Source organism: Amblyomma mixtum, chromosome 1, assembly GCF_055824585.1.
Source record: "Amblyomma mixtum isolate Tamu chromosome 1, ASM5582458v1, whole genome shotgun sequence".
In the NCBI taxonomy this organism is placed as follows: domain Eukaryota; kingdom Metazoa; phylum Arthropoda; class Arachnida; order Ixodida; family Ixodidae; genus Amblyomma; species Amblyomma mixtum.
In genome coordinates, this window is record NC_143012.1 from 89,331,056 (window position 1) to 89,350,021 (window position 18,966).

The 18,966-nt window shown below is 45.7% G+C and overlaps 2 protein-coding genes across 2 annotated transcripts in view; one reads left to right on the forward strand and one right to left on the reverse strand.

The window, feature by feature from the left end:
• Positions 1–490: 490 nt before the first annotated feature.
• On the forward strand, positions 491–3,024 carry LOC149367157 (uncharacterized). Its single transcript, XM_089566668.1, has 2 exons — positions 491–936; positions 2,378–3,024. Exons 1-2 carry the CDS (start codon positions 679–681, stop codon positions 2,597–2,599), a joined length of 480 nt encoding a protein of 159 aa, XP_089422794.1. The 5' UTR covers positions 491–678; the 3' UTR covers positions 2,600–3,024.
• A 2,092-nt stretch (positions 3,025–5,116) lies between these two features.
• The window catches only part of TBC1d7 (TBC1 domain family member 7), a 45,110-nt gene continuing 31,260 nt past the window's right edge, over positions 5,117–18,966 (reverse strand). The window contains exon 6 of the mRNA XM_089566681.1: positions 5,117–5,225. Within this exon, the coding sequence (XP_089422807.1) occupies positions 5,178–5,225 (48 nt within the window). The 3' untranslated portion in view covers positions 5,117–5,177. The remainder of the gene's footprint in view (positions 5,226–18,966) is intronic.

An 18,966-nucleotide genomic window follows, 5' to 3' on the forward strand; every position in this document is an offset into this window, starting at 1 on the left:
CGTGGAGCGAACGCTGTTTTTGAAGTTGCATTGAAATCTGTCCCCCTTTCCCCACTGTGCATTAGTAAGGAGCGCGTCCAGTCCACTCTAAAAGCACTGCATGTCTGCCCAAACTTTGCGGAAAGCACCCCCCTCCCCCCCCCCCCCCAAAAAAAAAAAAAATGTGCATGCTGAACAGCCTAATGCAGCTGTAGTTTTATTCGTGAATAGTTCAGAAGCCAGCAGCTCCATAAAGGTGAATGTTGCATTGATGGGCGCTGTGGAACGATTGCGCACGACGTGGGCAGCGACACTGAAAAACCCTGTGACACCTTTCATACCATCTACCTGTCTTGCTTTGCTTGCAAGCCGACGTAATAGCGTAGCGCCCTAGTACCCCCTGAACAGATCAGAAAGAAAACAAAACTAAACTTAGCAGCAAATTAGCGCTATCGTCATCGATACTGCCTTCCAGCTGTTGGACGAGCCGAGCCAAGTCAATCCAAGTTGACCTTGACTTGGTGGTTTGTGCTTCCGGTGATTCTTTCAACGTTTCAACTCAGAACAAATGTGCTCGGAAAGTCAGATCGAGCTTAATTGAAGCGGAATAGTTTCGCTGTATACTTTTTTCGGCGTATGCTAGCACGTTAGGGCTCCCGAATTTCGCAGGCGCAGCTGTAAGCGCATTTTCCTGCCACCATGCCTCGGCTGCCGAGCTTGGACCGCCTGGTTCAGGCCGCCGGATTAGCCGGCATTGGGATCGTGTGCAGCAGTTTCTGGTTCAAGCACTACCTTGGAAACAAGATGACAGACCTGGATTACTACAAGAATGCCATGACGACGCTGCGCGGGAACTCCGCTGCCATGAAGCTCCTGGGGGAGCCGATTAAGGAGCTCCGGATCGACATAGGCGACTCGGCGAGCACGTCAACGCGACCACACCGGGCGCGGATGAAAGTAATCACCTTGTGCCTGTTACTCCCGACACGCGACTCTTTTGGGATATAACTAGAAGGATAAGAATGGGGTGGAGCGCATATGGCAGGTTCTCTCAGATGATGAATGGCAGTTTACCAATATCCCTCAACAGAAAATTATACAAGAGTTGTATCTTACCGGTACTCACCTATGGGGAAGAAACGGGGAGGCTAACAAAGAGGGTTCAGCTTAAGTTAAGGACAACGCAGCGAGCTATAGAAAGAAAAAAATTACGGGTGTAACGTTAAGAGATTTGAAACGGACGGAGTGGGTGAGGGAACAAACGCGGGTTATTGACATCGTAGTAGAAATCAAGAGGAAGAAATGGGAACAAAAAATAACTGCGCAAAAGGACAGTACAAGAGAAAGAGAACCACACGGGACAAACCGTCCTCTTGTACCGTCCTTTTGCGCAGTTATTTTTTGTTGCCATAATGTCATACCAACTAGCCCCTCACCGCACTCTTCTATAAGAAATGGGATTGGGCAGGGCATGTAATGCGAAGGCAAGATTATCGCTGGTCCTTAAGGGTAACGCAGTGGATTCCAAGAGAAGGCAAGCGTAGCGGGGGGTGGCAGAAAGTTAGGTGGGCGGATGAGATTTAAGAAGTTTGCGGGGATACGGTGGCCACAACTGGCAAAAGACAAGGTTAATTGGAGAGACATGGGTGAGGCCTTTGCCCTGCAGTGGGCGTAGTCAGGCTGATGATGATGTTCATCAAGTCGTAATTTTGTTAAAAGTACGCTTGCAAATGTGTGACACGTTCGCTACTCGAATAATGCGAAAAGAACACCTATCATCGAATGCTTGAAACTGACACCCATTGTTATCGGCAGTGATCTTATTTTAGTTTATTTTGTGCGTACCAATAACAACATCAAAAACATGTTCAGACTTTAGTGCTACATTTGTGCTAACGGCCTTGCAATTTTACTGCTAGAATATGGATCGTGAAGTAAGAGAAAAATGTTTGTACATTTGGTACTTTATGTGCCCACCAAAGTGTTTAAAACAGACTTGCCGCAACCAATCACGCGCATTAGCAACTTTTTCAGGTGGAAGCATACCGCACAACTTGAGAAACTAGAATATACGCACGCTGAAAAAGAATTTGGTGCCAGTGTTTGTGCATGCTTCATCGTACGCACGGTGTGCTTGCAATTGGCTGGTGTCATTGAGCTGGTGGCCAGTCAGAAAAGAGAGCGGATGGATAACGTGCCAACCAAACCAGTCATTGTTGCGAGCACGTAGAAGTGGCCTAATGAATTTGGCCTCCGTAAGATCGGATAACCATGTTTGCGCCATGGAACTTAGTAGCAACTGCTGTCCTTCTTTTTATGATGGGACGGGGACTGTAACTGGATCTCTGAATCGGATTGGCGGAATTGCTTTTTAATGTGAGAACTTATACACCCTCAGGTTCCCATCAAAGGGTCCAAGCAGCGTGGTGAGCTCTACCTGTGGGCTGAACGGCACGCGCTCGACGTACCCTGGGAGCTGCTGAGACTCGAGCTCGGTCTGGAGCAGCACAAAGACAAGCGCCTTCTAGTCTACGCTAACCCGAAGTACGCCAGTGACTATGTGCAGAACTTCGACATCGATGTGTTGCCAGCCGTGTCGTCGAACCCGACTGAAAAGTGACAGTCGATACCTTCGCAGTAGATGCGTTTCCTTTGGTGGAATGCAATAGCTTTTATGGGCATATCTGTTCTCAGCTTTGAAGAACGAACATTATCACACCCCCGTTGACTTAGTTTTGACTGTCCACGAGCAACAAACCTGTGGTCGTGTGTGGTCATTCAGCGGGGAAATTACCGAGGTTTACATTGTTTGGCCCTCCCGACCAACCTTTTCACCGGTGTGGGACTTTGGTAGCGGTTTGCAAGAATGTCAAAAAAGTAGAAATGTCATCTGTCATACCTTATGTGGAATATAAAAATCAAACTGCTGAAGCTGTTGAATTTCTAGAAGCCTTGTGTATGCATGCCTTTATCACAGCGCTCCAACATTCATTGTTACAAAAAGAAATAAAAATGGTATTACCCTGCCACAACACTCCAACACTATGTTCTAAATGAGTAGATTCATTCACTAAAATACGCTATTGCCTCCAGCTTTGCCCCTAAACAATTCAATGGTTACGTTCTGAGAAAGTCTGGTTAAAATGTATTGCATTCCACAAGGGGCGGGTTTTTCTACTGTGTCAATACCGTACCGTTTAGACTCTCTTGTGCATGAACTCATGACCAACAAGCCATAGTTTCCAAAAATCAGTGTCTGATGTTAGTGTTGCAGGAACATTTTGCTAGGGTTCAAAAGAAGCTTCTGCAAAGACTAGTTTCGTAGCCCCTTTGTTTAGCCTTTACACCTTTTATGCTGTCTTCCTCTTATACCCCCATTTGCCCATCCCTTTAACACCAGGCTGCCTGTCGCTGTGTGATTAATAATGCAGCATAATTGCATTCTTTCAAACTGAACGATGCTAAAGATGGACACTGGAGGCTGGCAGAATTATAGACGATTGGCATTTTTCGCCTCAAAAAGATGAATGGTATATTCTGTTATCTTCGATTCAAGGGTAGGATAACTTAGACTTGCGCTCTACTCGCCTTTAGAGGATGCTGTCAGTGACATCCTAGTCGAAATCAAGGAGCAGAAACGGGCGGGGCACGTAATGAACAGGCAGGATAACCGCTGGTCCTTAAGGGTAACGAACTGGATACAAGAGAAGGCAAGCGTAGCAGGGGCCGGCAGAAAGTCAGGCGGGCGGATGAAATAGATCAGGCCATGACATCGACTTGGTTGGCGCAAAGATAATCAGAAAAGAAAAGAACAAGACTACAAGGTGTTTCTTGAAATCCCTTCATATTCAGATGACGGCACACACGCTTACTCACAATGAAGGCAATCTACTCTTGATATACACCCGCTGCTTACGTCACATCGTGAAGCCTAAGTAATCAACCCTCACTTCCATCCCTTCATTGTGAACAAGGCGCTCGTAGCAGGATCAGAATGTGTTTTATTTTAACGAGATTGGTCGGCGCTCGATACTTTCCCATCATGAACATTCCTGAGCAGACAGGTTTTCATCTAACCCTAGATTTCGAAGGTTCCTGCAATAAGGTGGGTGTGGCTGGTTCATGGCAGGGCCAATTGGAAATCATGGAGGAGACGTTTTTGTCCCATAGTGAACGTAATCCTAACAGCCAGCAGTGATGGCAAATGAAGGGTACCAAAACTCTTAGCTTAAAGGTGCACTGAAGAGGATTCTGAACATTTCTTTTTGCCGCGGGAACTCGATCCACACGTTCCTAGCATTCTTAGAAACAGTGACTTATTGCCCTGTGTGGCCGATTTGCCCAATTAAAACGAATTAACGTCCGGCTCCCGCCTTTTTTTTTTAATTCTGCCTCGTACGGTGGGCGGAGTCGACCAACGCGTGGAGCGCCTTTCACCCAGTCCCGTGGAGGCTTTGCTTTCGCTTTATTTTGTTTTTTAGGTTTCCATGAATAGTTTCATTCGCAGATAATATAGCCGCAAAATAAGCCCGCAGAAATAAAAATACGCGCGGACTATTTGCTACTACGGACTACTACGTATTACTCCGCCGATGGCAGAGCGGCAAGCCGCCACGGGACTGGGTGAAAGGCGCTCCACGCGTTGGTCGACTCCGCCCACCGTATGAGGCAGAATTGAAAAAAGAAAGGCGGGAGCTGGACGTTAATTCAATTTAATTGGGGAAATCGGCCACACAGGGCACTAAATCGCAGTTTCTAAGAAAGCTTGGAACGTGTAGATCGAGTTCCCGCGGCCAAAAGACAAGTTGAGATTCCTCTTCAGTGCAACTTTAAGTTACCTGATGTTCCTTAATATGTTCCAAACCTCTGCATGGGCGTTGGCACATCCAACTGCGAGGAGCTGAAAATGTGACTGCAGACATATAGTGATCAGTAGCTGAACACACTGGCACACCAGAAAAACATCAGACCACCAGCACGTGTTCAATCATTTGTTTAATTCGTTACTAAACCTAACTTGCACAACAAAATTCATGAGCACAACCTTTTCACATTCACGCTTGACACACACCACATGACACCGAGTGTTCGATATATATACATACACACCCACACAACAATGCACACACAAGCGAGTGCCACACAGATCTGTGTTTGCTTGAAAAGCTGTCCTAGACTCCACGCATGCCACAGCAGAGTCATTCCAATGCCCTGTTGACCACGGCTTCTGACACCTCCTTGGAAACCTGGAACATTAGGAAGAAAAGTGCAGGTTTTAAAGAGCGTGTGGCAGAACATTGGAGCAGGATTGGACACTAATAAAAGCATACACGCTTCTTGCTTTGAGCGCGTACTGTGACTAAGTGAGTTGTGGAAAAGCAATGACACATGTCATGTGGACATGCTGCCCACTAATGATGCAATGGCAATGCTCATAGTCAGTAACTTGATTCACAAGCACTAAAGCAACCCCCTTTCCAATATCATCATACGTTTACAAAATGGGAAAGTGGCGCATTACGGAAAAAAAACAATTATTTCTGTGAACCACGAAGCAGTGGGAAGGGTGGAGCCTGTCTTCGTGGCTTGCTACGCAATTGCCTTGCCACTGAGAAATATGGCAACGAACAAACGGAAGAAAATGTTTTGCATGCTCTCAGTAGCAATCATGCTGCCTATTACAGCAAAATCTGTGCCCCCAAAAGTAGCAGAAGCAATTAAAAAAATTCAGCGGGCACTTTGGCTCTCTAAAGTGCTGCAAGGCGAAAGCCTTTCCTAGCGCACTGTTTAGCATTGGTTGCGAGACTACTTGTGCCGTACTAGTGCTTTATTTGACTACCGACTTTGACTGCTTCTTTAGCACGACTATCTCTCTGCTTCGATGAGTTTAGTATCCATGGCTCTGTTTGCAGTAATGCGTTATGTAATGTGGTCACCCACGGATGCCTTACGCCCCCTGTCAGAGCGGACAACAACTGTTTTATTAGTTGTCGTCTGCTCCAAAAGGGGGCGTCAGGCATCTGTCGGTGACCTCATTACTGCGAATCCGTGTACTCTGACGTCAGAACCATTTCGACCAACCGAAAAGCGTGACACCTTTGCTGACAAAACCTTCTGTCGACAACGATGAGGCATTAAAGGCTTTCTCCTTAAAAAATGGAGATTACTAGCACCAACTCTGATCTGCACTTATCACACCACTGTGGTAAGCACTGCTTCCCACTGTTCAGCCCACATTGTTAAGCCATCGCCACTTGGAGGAGCCAAATTTGCAGCAGCGACCTTACAACCGAGACTTCCTCGTTCCATTACTCAACACACTGCAAAGATCACGTGTTGTCATCCGACCAATGTGGAGGCTGCGTGTGGCACTCCTGCCATTACAGCCACAGCAACAAGCACCAAAGCCATGCATTACCAAGTGCAGAAAAGAGACTTGGAAGATGCTTACGATGTTTATGAGTGAAACGCGATAACGCCCGCTCTTTATATCATCCACATGATGGAATCATTCCGCACTGTTCCTAGAGGCCCCTGTGCGCAATCGAAACTTTTGAATCCGCTTCTTCAAGGACGAACGATGACATCACACACACTCACAGCGCTACTGGTGGCCTCCGCGATTAGTGGAAAGCTGGCGTTCTCTCAAGGCGATGTCATCGAGGTAGGGGACGCGGCGATGAGGAGTCGCCCTAACCGGTTGCCAGCTATTGTGTGCAGCAACATTTAGAAGTTATTTCTAAATTATAGGGTCTGCGCAGAGCTTTCAAATTTGACTCAAATAGCCGCAAAGACCACCTCTACAGATCTGTTGCACTAGAACACGCACATCGAAACCATTTCAGGGTCCCTTTAAGAAATGCAATCCAAGCTGCGGGATGACAATGCAGGGGTACTGTTGCTAGTCGCCTGGACCAAGCATGAGTATGTCTTACTCAAGCTAATCCCATTGCTCGGCAAATATTAAAGAAGTGTGAAGGAAAACTCCATTCAGTTAGTGTCCTTAGTAAAAGTTAAAGGGTCCCTGAAAGGGGTGTCTGAGGTTGGCAAACAAATACTTGCATTATGTAGAGCGTAGGCCACTGAACGTTCATGCCGCGTACAATACATCAAAGGCGAGTAGATAATTTACAATACATTTTCAAAAACTACCTCTCCCGAGCCTCGCGGCGACCAGCGGCGGTGAACTTCCGCCCGAATCCGTACTCATTACGTCAGTTTGTACTCTTTACGTCACAAGTGCTGGCCTATGATTGGTTCGCGGTGCCAACGTGAAATCACGCATTTAACAAACTAGAAGCTCTAGATACTTCACACTCTTACTCTTTTCGGAAACATTTCGCATTTCAGCAAGCAGAGCTGTCGTTTATATGCATGTTTACGCAGTTATTGTGTGTTTGGTGTCAGAAATTAGTACTGCACTTCCGGTTTACAATGTTTTCGTCTGCTCGTGCCGCTTGTGTCACTCCGCCGGCGCCGCCGTCGAACTGAATCGAGAATCGAGGTGCGATTTGGAGTCACCGCACTACTGATTTCTGTCGCGACCTCCGTCGCATGCGCAATCAAAATGGACCGGCCGTGCTGTGTCGTTGGTTGCAAAGCCAGGGTTCGGCAAGATGTTGCCCTTCGGCACTGTCTGCCGAAAGATGGAAGTGAGCGAGCCGTCGTCGTCGTCAGGATTCAGCGCTCGATTTCTGAACGGCGTGTCCGTAAAAGCTTGGCCGACGCGCTGCACCGATCGTCGCTTGCGAACTGCCGCCCCACTACAAGCAGGGAGACACGGAGCGGTGAGCATCGCTGCGCCGCCCTACCCAAGCTCCGCTCACAAAACGTGTCGCATTTCGCCGCCGTGCAGCAATGCCTGAGCGCTGCTTGGGATGGTGTACAAATATCACAAGGAAAGATCGCCTTGTTATCAGAAATACTTCTCGAGCAGCGACAAAGCACGCCTGCTTATGTTGCGAGCTTTCGGCAACGGCACCGCTCGCGGGCGCTCAGGGCGACGAGCTCTGCTGCTGCCTGGCTGCCGTGGTCGTCGCTAGGCCTATTGCCTCTTTGGCATCGAAGCTGCAGCGGCCGGCGCTTCGGAAGTCGCCTAAGCTATAATACAAGGTTTACTCTACACATCGCTTTGCAGTCAACAGCATCATCTCACAATAAAATAATAGTATGGTCACTTTCCGCGACTCCTTCTGCAGCGAAGCGAGCGGGCGCCAGGCGAGCCGGACCCCACGTCGGACCAGCGGCTGCTGCGAGACGGTTGTGGCAAGAAATTTGCTCGTATCACAGTCGTTACCTTTACCAGCAGCTCAGTATTGGTCAGCGATCCTCAAAAATGACACATTTTTCACATTTCTTATCCCAGGGTTTATTATTTACGTCAAGAACACACTTTAGCTCGTTTTTATGTCGCCGGCAGACGGGATCCAGGCTGGCCGGCCGGCCGGCATGCTCGGCGTACATCACGTTCGCACAAGAAAATGCAAAACAGCCATGATACCAGCGAGGATGCTTCCTAGATTCGAGCAACGAAAATATGTCTGTGCAAAAGTGGGTCTTTCGGCAACGACACCGCCTGCGGCAACGCCGCGCGACGAACTGCGCGCTGGTCCCAGGCTGCCCTAGTCGTCGCTAGGCCTATCTGGTTTCGCATTGAAACCGCAGCTGACGGCGCTTCGGAAGTTGCCTGCGCTATAATAAAAGGCCTACTATTCACATCGCTTTACTGCGAACTCGTCCCATAATAAAAGATATGTTCGATTTCCACGATGCCTTCAGCAACGGAGCTAGCAGACGGTAGGCGAACTGCACTAAGTAGCAGCAGCACCAAATCGGCTGTTGGATGAAATTTGCTTGTATCGCAGTCATCACTTTTACCAGCAACTCGGTATTGGCCAACGATCGTCAGAAATTATGCATTTTTGACATGCATCTATCCAAGGGCTTGCTATGGACGAGAACAAACAATACTAGCGCGTTTTTCAGTCGCCGGTGGCCGGCATCAAGGCTGGCAGGCCGGTCCGGCGTGGCTCGAGCGGCCCCGAGCGCCCTGAGCAGCGCGCTGTACGGCATCATGACGCTGCCGCTCTCCGCACTCGTATTGGCTCCCGCTTCCCGTCCTTGCGTTTTCCGCGCGCGGCTTGTCGTAGACATCCAGCAGGTTGGACGCAGGCGACGGGCTGCGATCGGTTGTTACGACGTCGTTCACAACAGCGCGCCGCAGCGAATCGCACACACTTTTCGCACATGTGTCCCCGCCTTAAGGCTGAAATCCCATTTCGGCACTCATCCGCAAAAGTCGTTCCTTCTGCTCGGGGTCTATAGTACGAGAGAAGCCGCAGCGACGGTTGCGAGACACAGGTGAACATAGCAGACAGCGGGAAAGCGAGCGAGCGAGCGAAAGAGCGCGTCAACCGGAAGTAAACAAACCGATCTCGTCGATGACGTATTTGTGGGCGGAGCATGGTCCCGGCCTGTAATCTTTATTTTTTTATGGTTCGCTCCGGTGTACGAGTTGAGAGGGAAAAGGCTGGTGGTCATTTTTAATAGCCATTATCTCTGGTTCCGCACAAGGTAGATCAAAAATTTTTGCGGTAGGATGATGGATCGTTCAATGTCTATCAATACTTCGACTTCTCTTTGCCTACATGGACACCGTTTCAGGGACCCTTTAATTCCATGGCTCATTCTGGGTTTGTTGATGTTTTTTCAGCAGCAAAACACGTATTTACATACATACATACATACATCTTTATTAACTCTCACAAGGTTACATCAGTAACAGAGGAGAGAGGACGCAAGGCAAAAAGCTGCGTTGGTGCAGCTTGAGGGCCACCCTGCGCCCCCTGCCGGCGGTATCGCCTGGCAGCTAATCACAACAGCAGTGAAAGAGCGCACTCACAAGCACAAAAGAAAATACAGCCACAAAATATATACATCAACATTTGCATGACGTTATGCCTCTGTTATCATTCGACATTATTGGACAAAAGAAACTGCTCAAAATTTTATGTACAGGAAACGCATTTATAATAAACCGAGATACAAATCAAGTAGAAAGAAGATACACAAAGCTATATATATATATATATATATATATATATATATATATATATGTTCTAGTCATGATGTGAAAATGATGCAGATTCAAACAAAGGAACACATTCAAACACATTCAAACAAAGGAATAAGTGTTATTAATTTATGCCGTGAAGTCTTTTCAAGTATGATGTTGTTCTTGTGCAGAATATTGAGGTAGTGTGGTAGACTATATGTCACTGACTGCTTACCGTATGTAGTGCGGCAGAAAGGTACGGACCATGACATTTTGTTCCGTGTGTTATAAGATGGAATCGAACAAATGAGGTTGAAACTTGATAAGAGGAGATCATTCTTAGTTGAAACAGCATTTTTATACATAGAGATTAACTTGAATGGGAATAACTCTGAGAGTTTCATGATACTGAACCTTGCAAAGTAGGAAGCCGTATGAGTACACCATGGCACATTAGCTATTAATCTAATTGCTCGTTTTTGCGCCATTACAATTTTCATTTGGTTTTGCTTGGTTGTTGTCCCCCAGACCATGAGACAATAAGTTATATGTGGCAATATAAATGCATTGTAAATTAATAATTTAACTCTAGGCGGAAGTGTGTGCCTCTGGCGGCATATGATGCCATTAATCTTGTTTATTTTAGCGCAGATATTCTCAGTATGTTTATCCCAATTAAGTGATTCGGTCCAAACAACACCAAGACATTTCACAGCTGGCACGACATCAATTTTTTTGTTTCCTAACCAAAGGTCAAAATTTGCACGCACCATTCTGTTTTTAGCTCGGAATATTATTGCTTTGGTCTTCATGATGTTTACCCTTAGGTAGTTCTTAAAGGACCATTGACGCAGGAATTCTAAGAACTTATTGCCGTGTTCTAGCAGGTCTCTTTCTGTGTTACCTGAGGAAAGCATTGTGAGGTCGTCTGCATACGCTATTATGTTGACAGGAAGGGGAGCAGGAAATATATCATTAATGTAAATATTAAATAATAGGGGGCCCAGAATGCTGCCTTGTGGTACACCAGAGAGGATAGCTTGCGAGGTTGATATAGTGTTATTAAGGGAGACCATTTGTTTACGATATTTCAGATATGATTCAATTAAAGATAAGCTGTTACCTCTAATTCCATAGTTATTGAGTTTATGTACCAGTAAAGCATGATTAAGCAGGTCAAATGCTTTGGAAAAATCAACAAATATTCCTAGTACAAGGAGCTTTTCCTCAAACGCATTTATTATTATTTCTTTTTGCTTAATTAGTGCCGTTTCCGTGGACCTTTGTTTTCTGAAACCAAACTGACTCTCTGATAAAACTGAATGTTTGACTAGAAAAGTATTTATTCTCACATAAATAATCTTTTCCAGACCTTTGGATAATATCGGAAGAATGGAAATAGGCCTGTAGTTAGCCATATCTGAGGTAGCACCACCTTTGTGAATGACAGCCACTTTTGCTACCTGCATTTCTTTTGGAAACACGCCAGATTCTATGGCTAGATTATAGATATGCATTAGTATTGGAGCTAGTATGTCAACTGCAAATTTGAAGGGTTTGATCTGAAAGCCATCTTTATCTTCAGCTCTGCTATTTCTTAGATTCCTAAACACTGTCACTATTTCACCTTCATCAGTGGGATACATGAACAGGGATTCCGGAATACATGGTGTATTATACGCGTAACCCACAGGTGTGCCGGAGGGACAGCATAACGTTTTGGTTATGTTAACAAAGTAATTATTAAATTCATTACACAGTTCCTCCCCACCTATTGGTATACCATCTTTCATTATTGTCGTAATAGTTGTTTTTGAGGTGCGATTTAGTAATTTGTTCAGTTGGTCCCACTGGTTGTGAACACTTCTATTGGACCCCACCGAAAATGCATTACTAAAATAGCTTAGCTTAGCAGTTCGCAATTCTCTATTCAGCTGGTTTCGGTATTTCTTATATTTCTCAAGCTTGGAAGGCTCCCGTGATTTCATGAATTGCGCAAACATTTTTTCTTTGGTCCTTATTTTGCGCAGCAGTTCTTGCGTAACCCACGGCTTCTTTGGATTGCGTTTGCGCGGACGGACTAGTGGAAAACATTTATCATAGACAGTTTTAACTTTGAACAAAAATGCATCATACACCTCATTCACGTCTTTTAAAGACAGCACATCGTCCCAACTAGTGTCATATAACATCGAACGAAAACGGTCAAGTGTGGTGATATCAACGCGTCGAAAATGTGGAGAGGGTGCTGCGGGAACTTGATAAGGGCGTTCGGCTGGGACGAAGGCAAAAACAGGGAGATGGTCACTTAAGTCGGATAGTACTGTGCCAGCTTTTGTTTCGCATTTTTCGGTGTTCGTGATTACAATATCGATACAGGAAGATGTGGAGCACATGATGCGTGTAGGTACTTCGATAAGATTTAAAAAGCCATATGCATCTAGTAGGCTTATGAATTCTTGTTGTGCTGCTGAATGACATCGTGTATCAACATTCAAATCACCCGATAAAAATAATACTTGCTGGTTTGTTGTTACGTAATCAAACAGGCTTTCGAGAATGTCTAGGCACCCTCTCAAATTTCCATCAGGAGGACGGTACAGAACGGCAAATACATCATTCCCACCTTCAACTGTCAGGATTTCAATATCTGCGGTAGAAACTGTGAATTATTTGTTTTCTTTTGCAGGTTGTGTGTTCAATATCTGCAACGACACACCGCCACCCCGGCGCCCAGGTCTATTAAGAACAAAATGTGTATAGTTACTTAGAACTAAATAGTTTGCGTCATCTTGATACCAGGTCTCGGTGAACATAATTACATCAAAAGAAAATTTAAAAACAGATAACAAGGCTTCTATTTCTTCAGCTTTGTTATTTATCGAACGGCAGTTCAAGTGAAAAAGTTTTAAGGCGTTTGTGCTAGCTAGCTTATTTAACTGTTCTGGAGCAACCATTTCAGGGTATATTGCTGAGAAAATTCAGTTCAAACATTTTCCCGCCACTCAATTCAAACTCGTGACATCTGCACTGAAAGACTCCGTGATCACCGTCCGACAGTGAATGGTGATGTAGCCTAGATTCAGGGATCTGCACAAAAAAGCTGGCTTGATATGCAATTTACCTGCAAAATTGGTAGGTAATGGCAACACCTGTATATATATATATATTTTTGCCTTCTATAGCTTGTAATACAGCTCCTCTTTTATTGAAAGTAAGTTGAAAGTTGAAAGTTGAAAGTTTATTGAGTAATACAATAAATGTTACAATTGTATACAGCGAGAGGTCCCATGGTACAAGACCGCGGGCGGGACCTCCCATGAAAATAAATTTCAATATGCAACATAATATAAAATACACAACACATTAATTAGCGACGAAACAGAATAAATATGGCCACATAATGTAATATTAGTTACTGAAATATTTAAATACAAACAATGTAATGCATGATAATGTAAAATAAAACACAGATGCCGCGATACATAGAATCAATAACATGACAAAAAAATCACAAATTAAGAAGGAAAAGCTTCAGTTTGACCTTGAATAAAGAAAGCGTATTAGTTTGTTTGACGTCTATGTTCAAAGAATTCCAAAATGATACGGATGAAAAATGAAGGCATTGTTTGCCGTAGTTAGTTCTGACCTTAGGTAGTAAAAAGTTATTACGCATCGCAAAACGTGTGACGATGTTGCTCATGATCGTGCCGAGAGAAAATATGCTTAGCGGGAGATAATGATGAAGAATCTTAAAGAATAAGATACCAAGGTTGTAAAAATAAAGGGCCGAGATAGGTAGAACGTTTAAATCTATGAACAAAATGCGGGAGGGTGACATTCGAGGGGTATTGGTTATGATGCGCATGGCTTGCTTTTGCAGTTTTATTAAAGGCCAGAGATGAATATGATAGGCGTTACCCCAAGATGAGATACCGTAGTTTAAGTGGCTGTGGATGAATGCGTAGTAAAGAGATAATAAAGTTTGGACTGGAAAATAGCTTCGGGCTTTAATTAGTGCGCGTAACCCATAAGAAATTTTCTTGCATGTTTCAGCTACATGATGAAGGAATTTTAAGTGAGGGTCAATGATAACACCAAGAAAAGAAACGCGATCTTGCGGTGAAATAGCAGTAGAATTGAGGTATAGAAGTGGTGTGATGGGCAATGACTTCTGAGGGGGATGGAAAATCTGAAAACAAGTTTTAGTGACGTTCACGGACAGGCGGTAGTGCCTCCACTGTTGGAATCTGGTAACTTATTGATATAGGCCAACCTCAATTTCTCCTCAGTGTCTCTTTTAGCAAGGGCCCCTTAAAAAGTACTGGAGATGTGCACAGGGTTTCAAACCTGAAAGTTGTGAGGCATAAAAAGCATCTGCGAGTGACACAATTTCAGCAGTGACAGTTTCTGTGAACAAACTTTCTGGGACATTCTTAGCAAGCACGCAAAATTCTAAAGATCTGTAGCGGGAGCATGTGCTCTCAAAATCCTGTGGCTCGAAGCATGTCTCCACAGGCTGTGGAGTCACTGTGCCAAAGTTTACATGCCTGAATTTTCTCTTGGCACATCTCTTGGCGCAGTGGTCTCAATCTTTCACTACGCTGAGGTTCAGTGCGTTCCGTTCAGAGTGTGCAAAAAGAATTCAGGGTGAACCTATAATGATAGTGATTATGACATATGTAGCTTTTAAGAGATAGCATTAAATGCCCCTTGTTCAGAAATTCCATTGTCGGCGTTGATGTTGTGAGTGAAAAATCACGAGCAAGATTCTGGCAAGTGGTTCCCAGAGGGCAACCTAGGAGGCAGGTGGGCTCCCTAGGTCATGTGACCTTGTGGCATCATCACAATCTACCCACCGGATGGCGAGCAAACTGCGCACTGTGACAGGTGGCAGTTAAAGGGAAACTGCATAGGTTTTAGAGATCAATGAGCTTAAGAGGGTGGAATGTGTGAAACCTGCAGGTAAAGCATGCGAAGTTTTTTGGGCTAGCACTAGAAATAGCGAAGTAATCGTCAATTAAAATCCGGACGTCCTTCAAGCTTCCCCGCAGCACACAGCGGTACATTTCAATGTAACGGTACATTTCCAACGCAGAAACGCTTCTTTTGAAGGAAAAACCAATGCCACCGAAGGCGAATCATGCCGAGAGTTGTTTGGCAGCGTCTAACGAGTCGGGGCAGGGTGTGGCTGACGACAGCAGTAATTTGAAATCATACCTTCCGTCACGTCACACTGAGTTTCCCTGCACTCCTCTGGTGCATTGAGGAGAAGCAAAAAATTCATTCGTCGATTACGTCACTATTTTAAACACTAGTGCAAAAAATCGCTGCCTCTACCGTCACCGAGAGTAGAGTAAGCATGAAATGTTTACGGGCATAACATGAAGCGTACGCGGACACGACAAGACGCAGGCCTGAGAAGAATGTATATGCAGCACGTTCGAAACTGTCCAAAGTGCATAGAGGCGAAAGCGTTTTCCGCACCACTTTGCTTATGTGACACTCGCAACGTCACCACTAAATTACATCACATATAACTGATGATGAAGTAATGACAAATTACTAACTAGTGACTAATTATTAATTAATGACTAAGCACTAATTAACTGCTAATTATTTATGCTTAAGATTCGCCTTTAGGAGTGGAACGCGACAGCGTGTTGTAGCACTGCCAGGCAGCCCACGGAACCCCACCACCCGTTTGGTGCGATGCCTTGCTCTTTGAACGCAACACTTTTTGAGGAAAGGAAATTACGTGGCGGCTGAATTTCAATGGAGGCGAAATTCTAGAGGCCCGTGTGCTGTGCGATGTCAGTGCACGTTAAAGAACCCCAGGTGGTCGAAATTTCCGAAGCCCTTCACTACGGCGTCTCGTAGCCTGAGTCGCTTTGGGACGTTGAACCCCATAACCAACCCAACCGACCCAAATTACAGTAATTCTCTGCCATCTCGGTGGACACCCGAACCGCACCATAAAGGAAGGGAGGAACTACGGTTCTGCCTTGGCCTTTGAACACAACGCTTTTTGAGGAAAGGAAATGGCTTTGAGGAAAGGAAATGGCGCAGTAATTCTGTGTCATCTCGGTGGACACCCGGACTGCACTGTACTGGAAGGAGCGCCACCACCCGTTTGGCACGAAGCTACCGGCGCTTGTTTGCCGGTCCTGTAGGAGGGATTAGTCTTGTTATATCTCGTAAGCCCGGATGAGTGGAATGCAGTGCCCGGATGTTGGCTCTCGGTCTCGGCGTGACGTCACCACACTGCCAACAACGGGAGCTAAAAGTATTTCATGCTTAAAACACTTGGCATGCTTTACCTACAGCCTGCATAGATTTTAATCCTTGAATATCGCGAAATTCTAAAAAAAGTGCTGCAGTTGCACTTTAAATTAATGACTGGTTGTTCGGAAACAGCAACCTGGGCCGCACAAGGCTCACCACTGGAAGCACCTGCCATTGAAAGGCAGTGGCACATCGCTTAAACGCTGCACCACTGCACCAGGAGGGGTACGGGGACTCCCAGGGATCTATGAATGCAAAATAGAGAAGGGCCAATTCTGCATATGTGGGCATTAACCCATTGTGCTATCGCGTCATGCCCTTAAGGAAAAGCTTAAGAGTCGCCTCCAATTTTTAAGCACTCAACAGGTTCCAAGCGGAAACTTTTCATAACATATCAGATTCAGTGGGTTAAACTACGGGGTGCCAATGGTTCTATAACTTGCACAGAAGGCTCCATCGTTCTACGTGGTGTCCTGGTTAAGGAACAATTTGAATTCCAGCAAGGTTTGCTCCGCCGAAGAGGGAAGGTGTGGTGTCAGCAATTCTGCCCAGCTGCGCACGGTGCCTTCGTGCATAACATGTACAAGATGGGAATGCAGGCTGAGGTGCCAGCATCAGCATCTGGAGGCACAGAGGCCTTGGTTCAGGGTAACCAGTCACATTACTGAGATGCCTGCACAGCTAAGCTATAATGATGTTTCCTACGCACCTTTGGCTCAGAGTTAGGCTACTGTCAGATATAAACTCGGGACGAAGCGGCAAATGCTCTTCGAAGGAAGCCCCCCAACCGATCGTGTCTCGACTGACTGTCATGACCTCTGAACCCCTCACACGTGGTATACTCTGCGATAACTTTTTCTAGCAATGGAGCAGTAACTACGGAGCCGAACATAGTGCTCGCCTGCAGTTAGCATTTTTCTCTTAAAGGTGCACTGAAGAGGAATCCCAACTTGTATCTTTATCACTGGAACTCAATCTACACGTTCCGAGCGCTCTTGGAAACTTCGAATTATTGCCCTGTGCGGCCGATTTGCCTAATTTACATCGGATTAACGTCGGGCTCCCACCTTCTTTTTTGAATTCCACGCAAGTGGTGGGAGAAGTCGACCAACGAACCTTTCACCCAGTCCCGTGGCGGCTTGCCGCTCTGTCATCGGCGGAGTGATACGTAGCGATCGGCGAAAGCAACAAGTCCACGCATATTTTTATTTCCGTGGGCCTAATTTGCAGCTGTGTAGTCTCTGACTAGACCTAGTTATTCCTGGAAACCTAAAGGAAACAAAATAAAAGTGAAAGCAAAGTCTCCACGCGACTGCCTGAAAGGCACTCCATGCGTTCGTCGACTCCTCCCACCGTATGCGGGGTATTTAAAAAAACAGGCAGGAGCCGGATGTTAATCCAATTTAATTAAGAAAATCGGCCACACAGGGCAGGAATCCGAAGTTTCTAAGAATGCTGGGGATGTGTAGATCAAGTTCCCGCGGTAAAAAGAAGAGTTCAGATTCCTCTTCAATGCACCTTTAACCCCTTAACCGTTTTGGACGAGCTCTGCTCGTCCTTGCCAAGCCGTCCCCAAACCGTTTTGGACGACTGTAGCTCGTCCTCTCTGAATAGGTTCTTCTCTTCCCCGTTTCGGACGAGCAGTGCTCGTGTGTGGCTTAGATCACATTTTGCTCGACAGATGGCAGCACTGACCTGTTAATTTCGTTTTCCTCTACCGCATAAACGTTTTTTTTCGAATGGCAACCTGGGTTTTAAAAATGGCATCCGGCGGAGGCGACGCGTGTTTTGCTGGCCCGTCTTCTCAGAAAAGACGCTCTTCTTCGTCGTAATCTTCTTCAGACAATGGTGACTGAGACACCGAAGTGTACATTGTTTCAGGGAGCGAGGACGACAGTGCTGACGGTGTGCTTATCAGTTCTTCCGATAAAGAAGTGGACAGCTCAGAAGCGAACTTTGCGAGCGCGCGTCAGTGCATGAAGGTCAACGTCAGTAACATCCCTACATAACCCCCTCGGTTTCCTTTTCTTGCAGTTCCCGGTAAGATGATCACTATAAGCTTGCCTGATGACTTGCCTGAATATATTTATCACTCAATACCAACAGGAAGTTGGTTTTCCGTAATGTCAGAAATAATCAACTTGAATATGCTAATTTGACTTTGTGTTTGCTTCAGATATTTTTTAAAGTTCGAATTCGTGCTTTCTATTGCAATAATATTCGAAATCAGGAATAAAAAAAATAAGCAGTTTTGTTAAGAAATTTGTTGATATAACAAAACGGTGAAGGGGTTAAAACATAGCGTATTGTCAATTTAAGGCATATTTCTAAAACAGCTGCCAGTTCTCTGGCATGACTTGTTAAAAGAGGCTTCCATAGGTGGTGGCAGTTACACCAGCTACTGCGAAAAGAGCAATGCGCCAGGCGGCGTGGTTGTCATTGTGCGGCTGAACTGGCACTCGGTGCAATGACACAGTTCATTGCCAAGACAAGCTGTCCCCGAGTATGACATAGAAGGGTGTCAGCAGGTGCAAGCGGATTAACCACGGATTATCTGGATTGACCGCAAGGTCATGATGGTTGATTGACGCCACTGGCTGGAGGACCTCCTGCGAGAGGCACATGCTGCTTCATTCTTGAGCTGTATT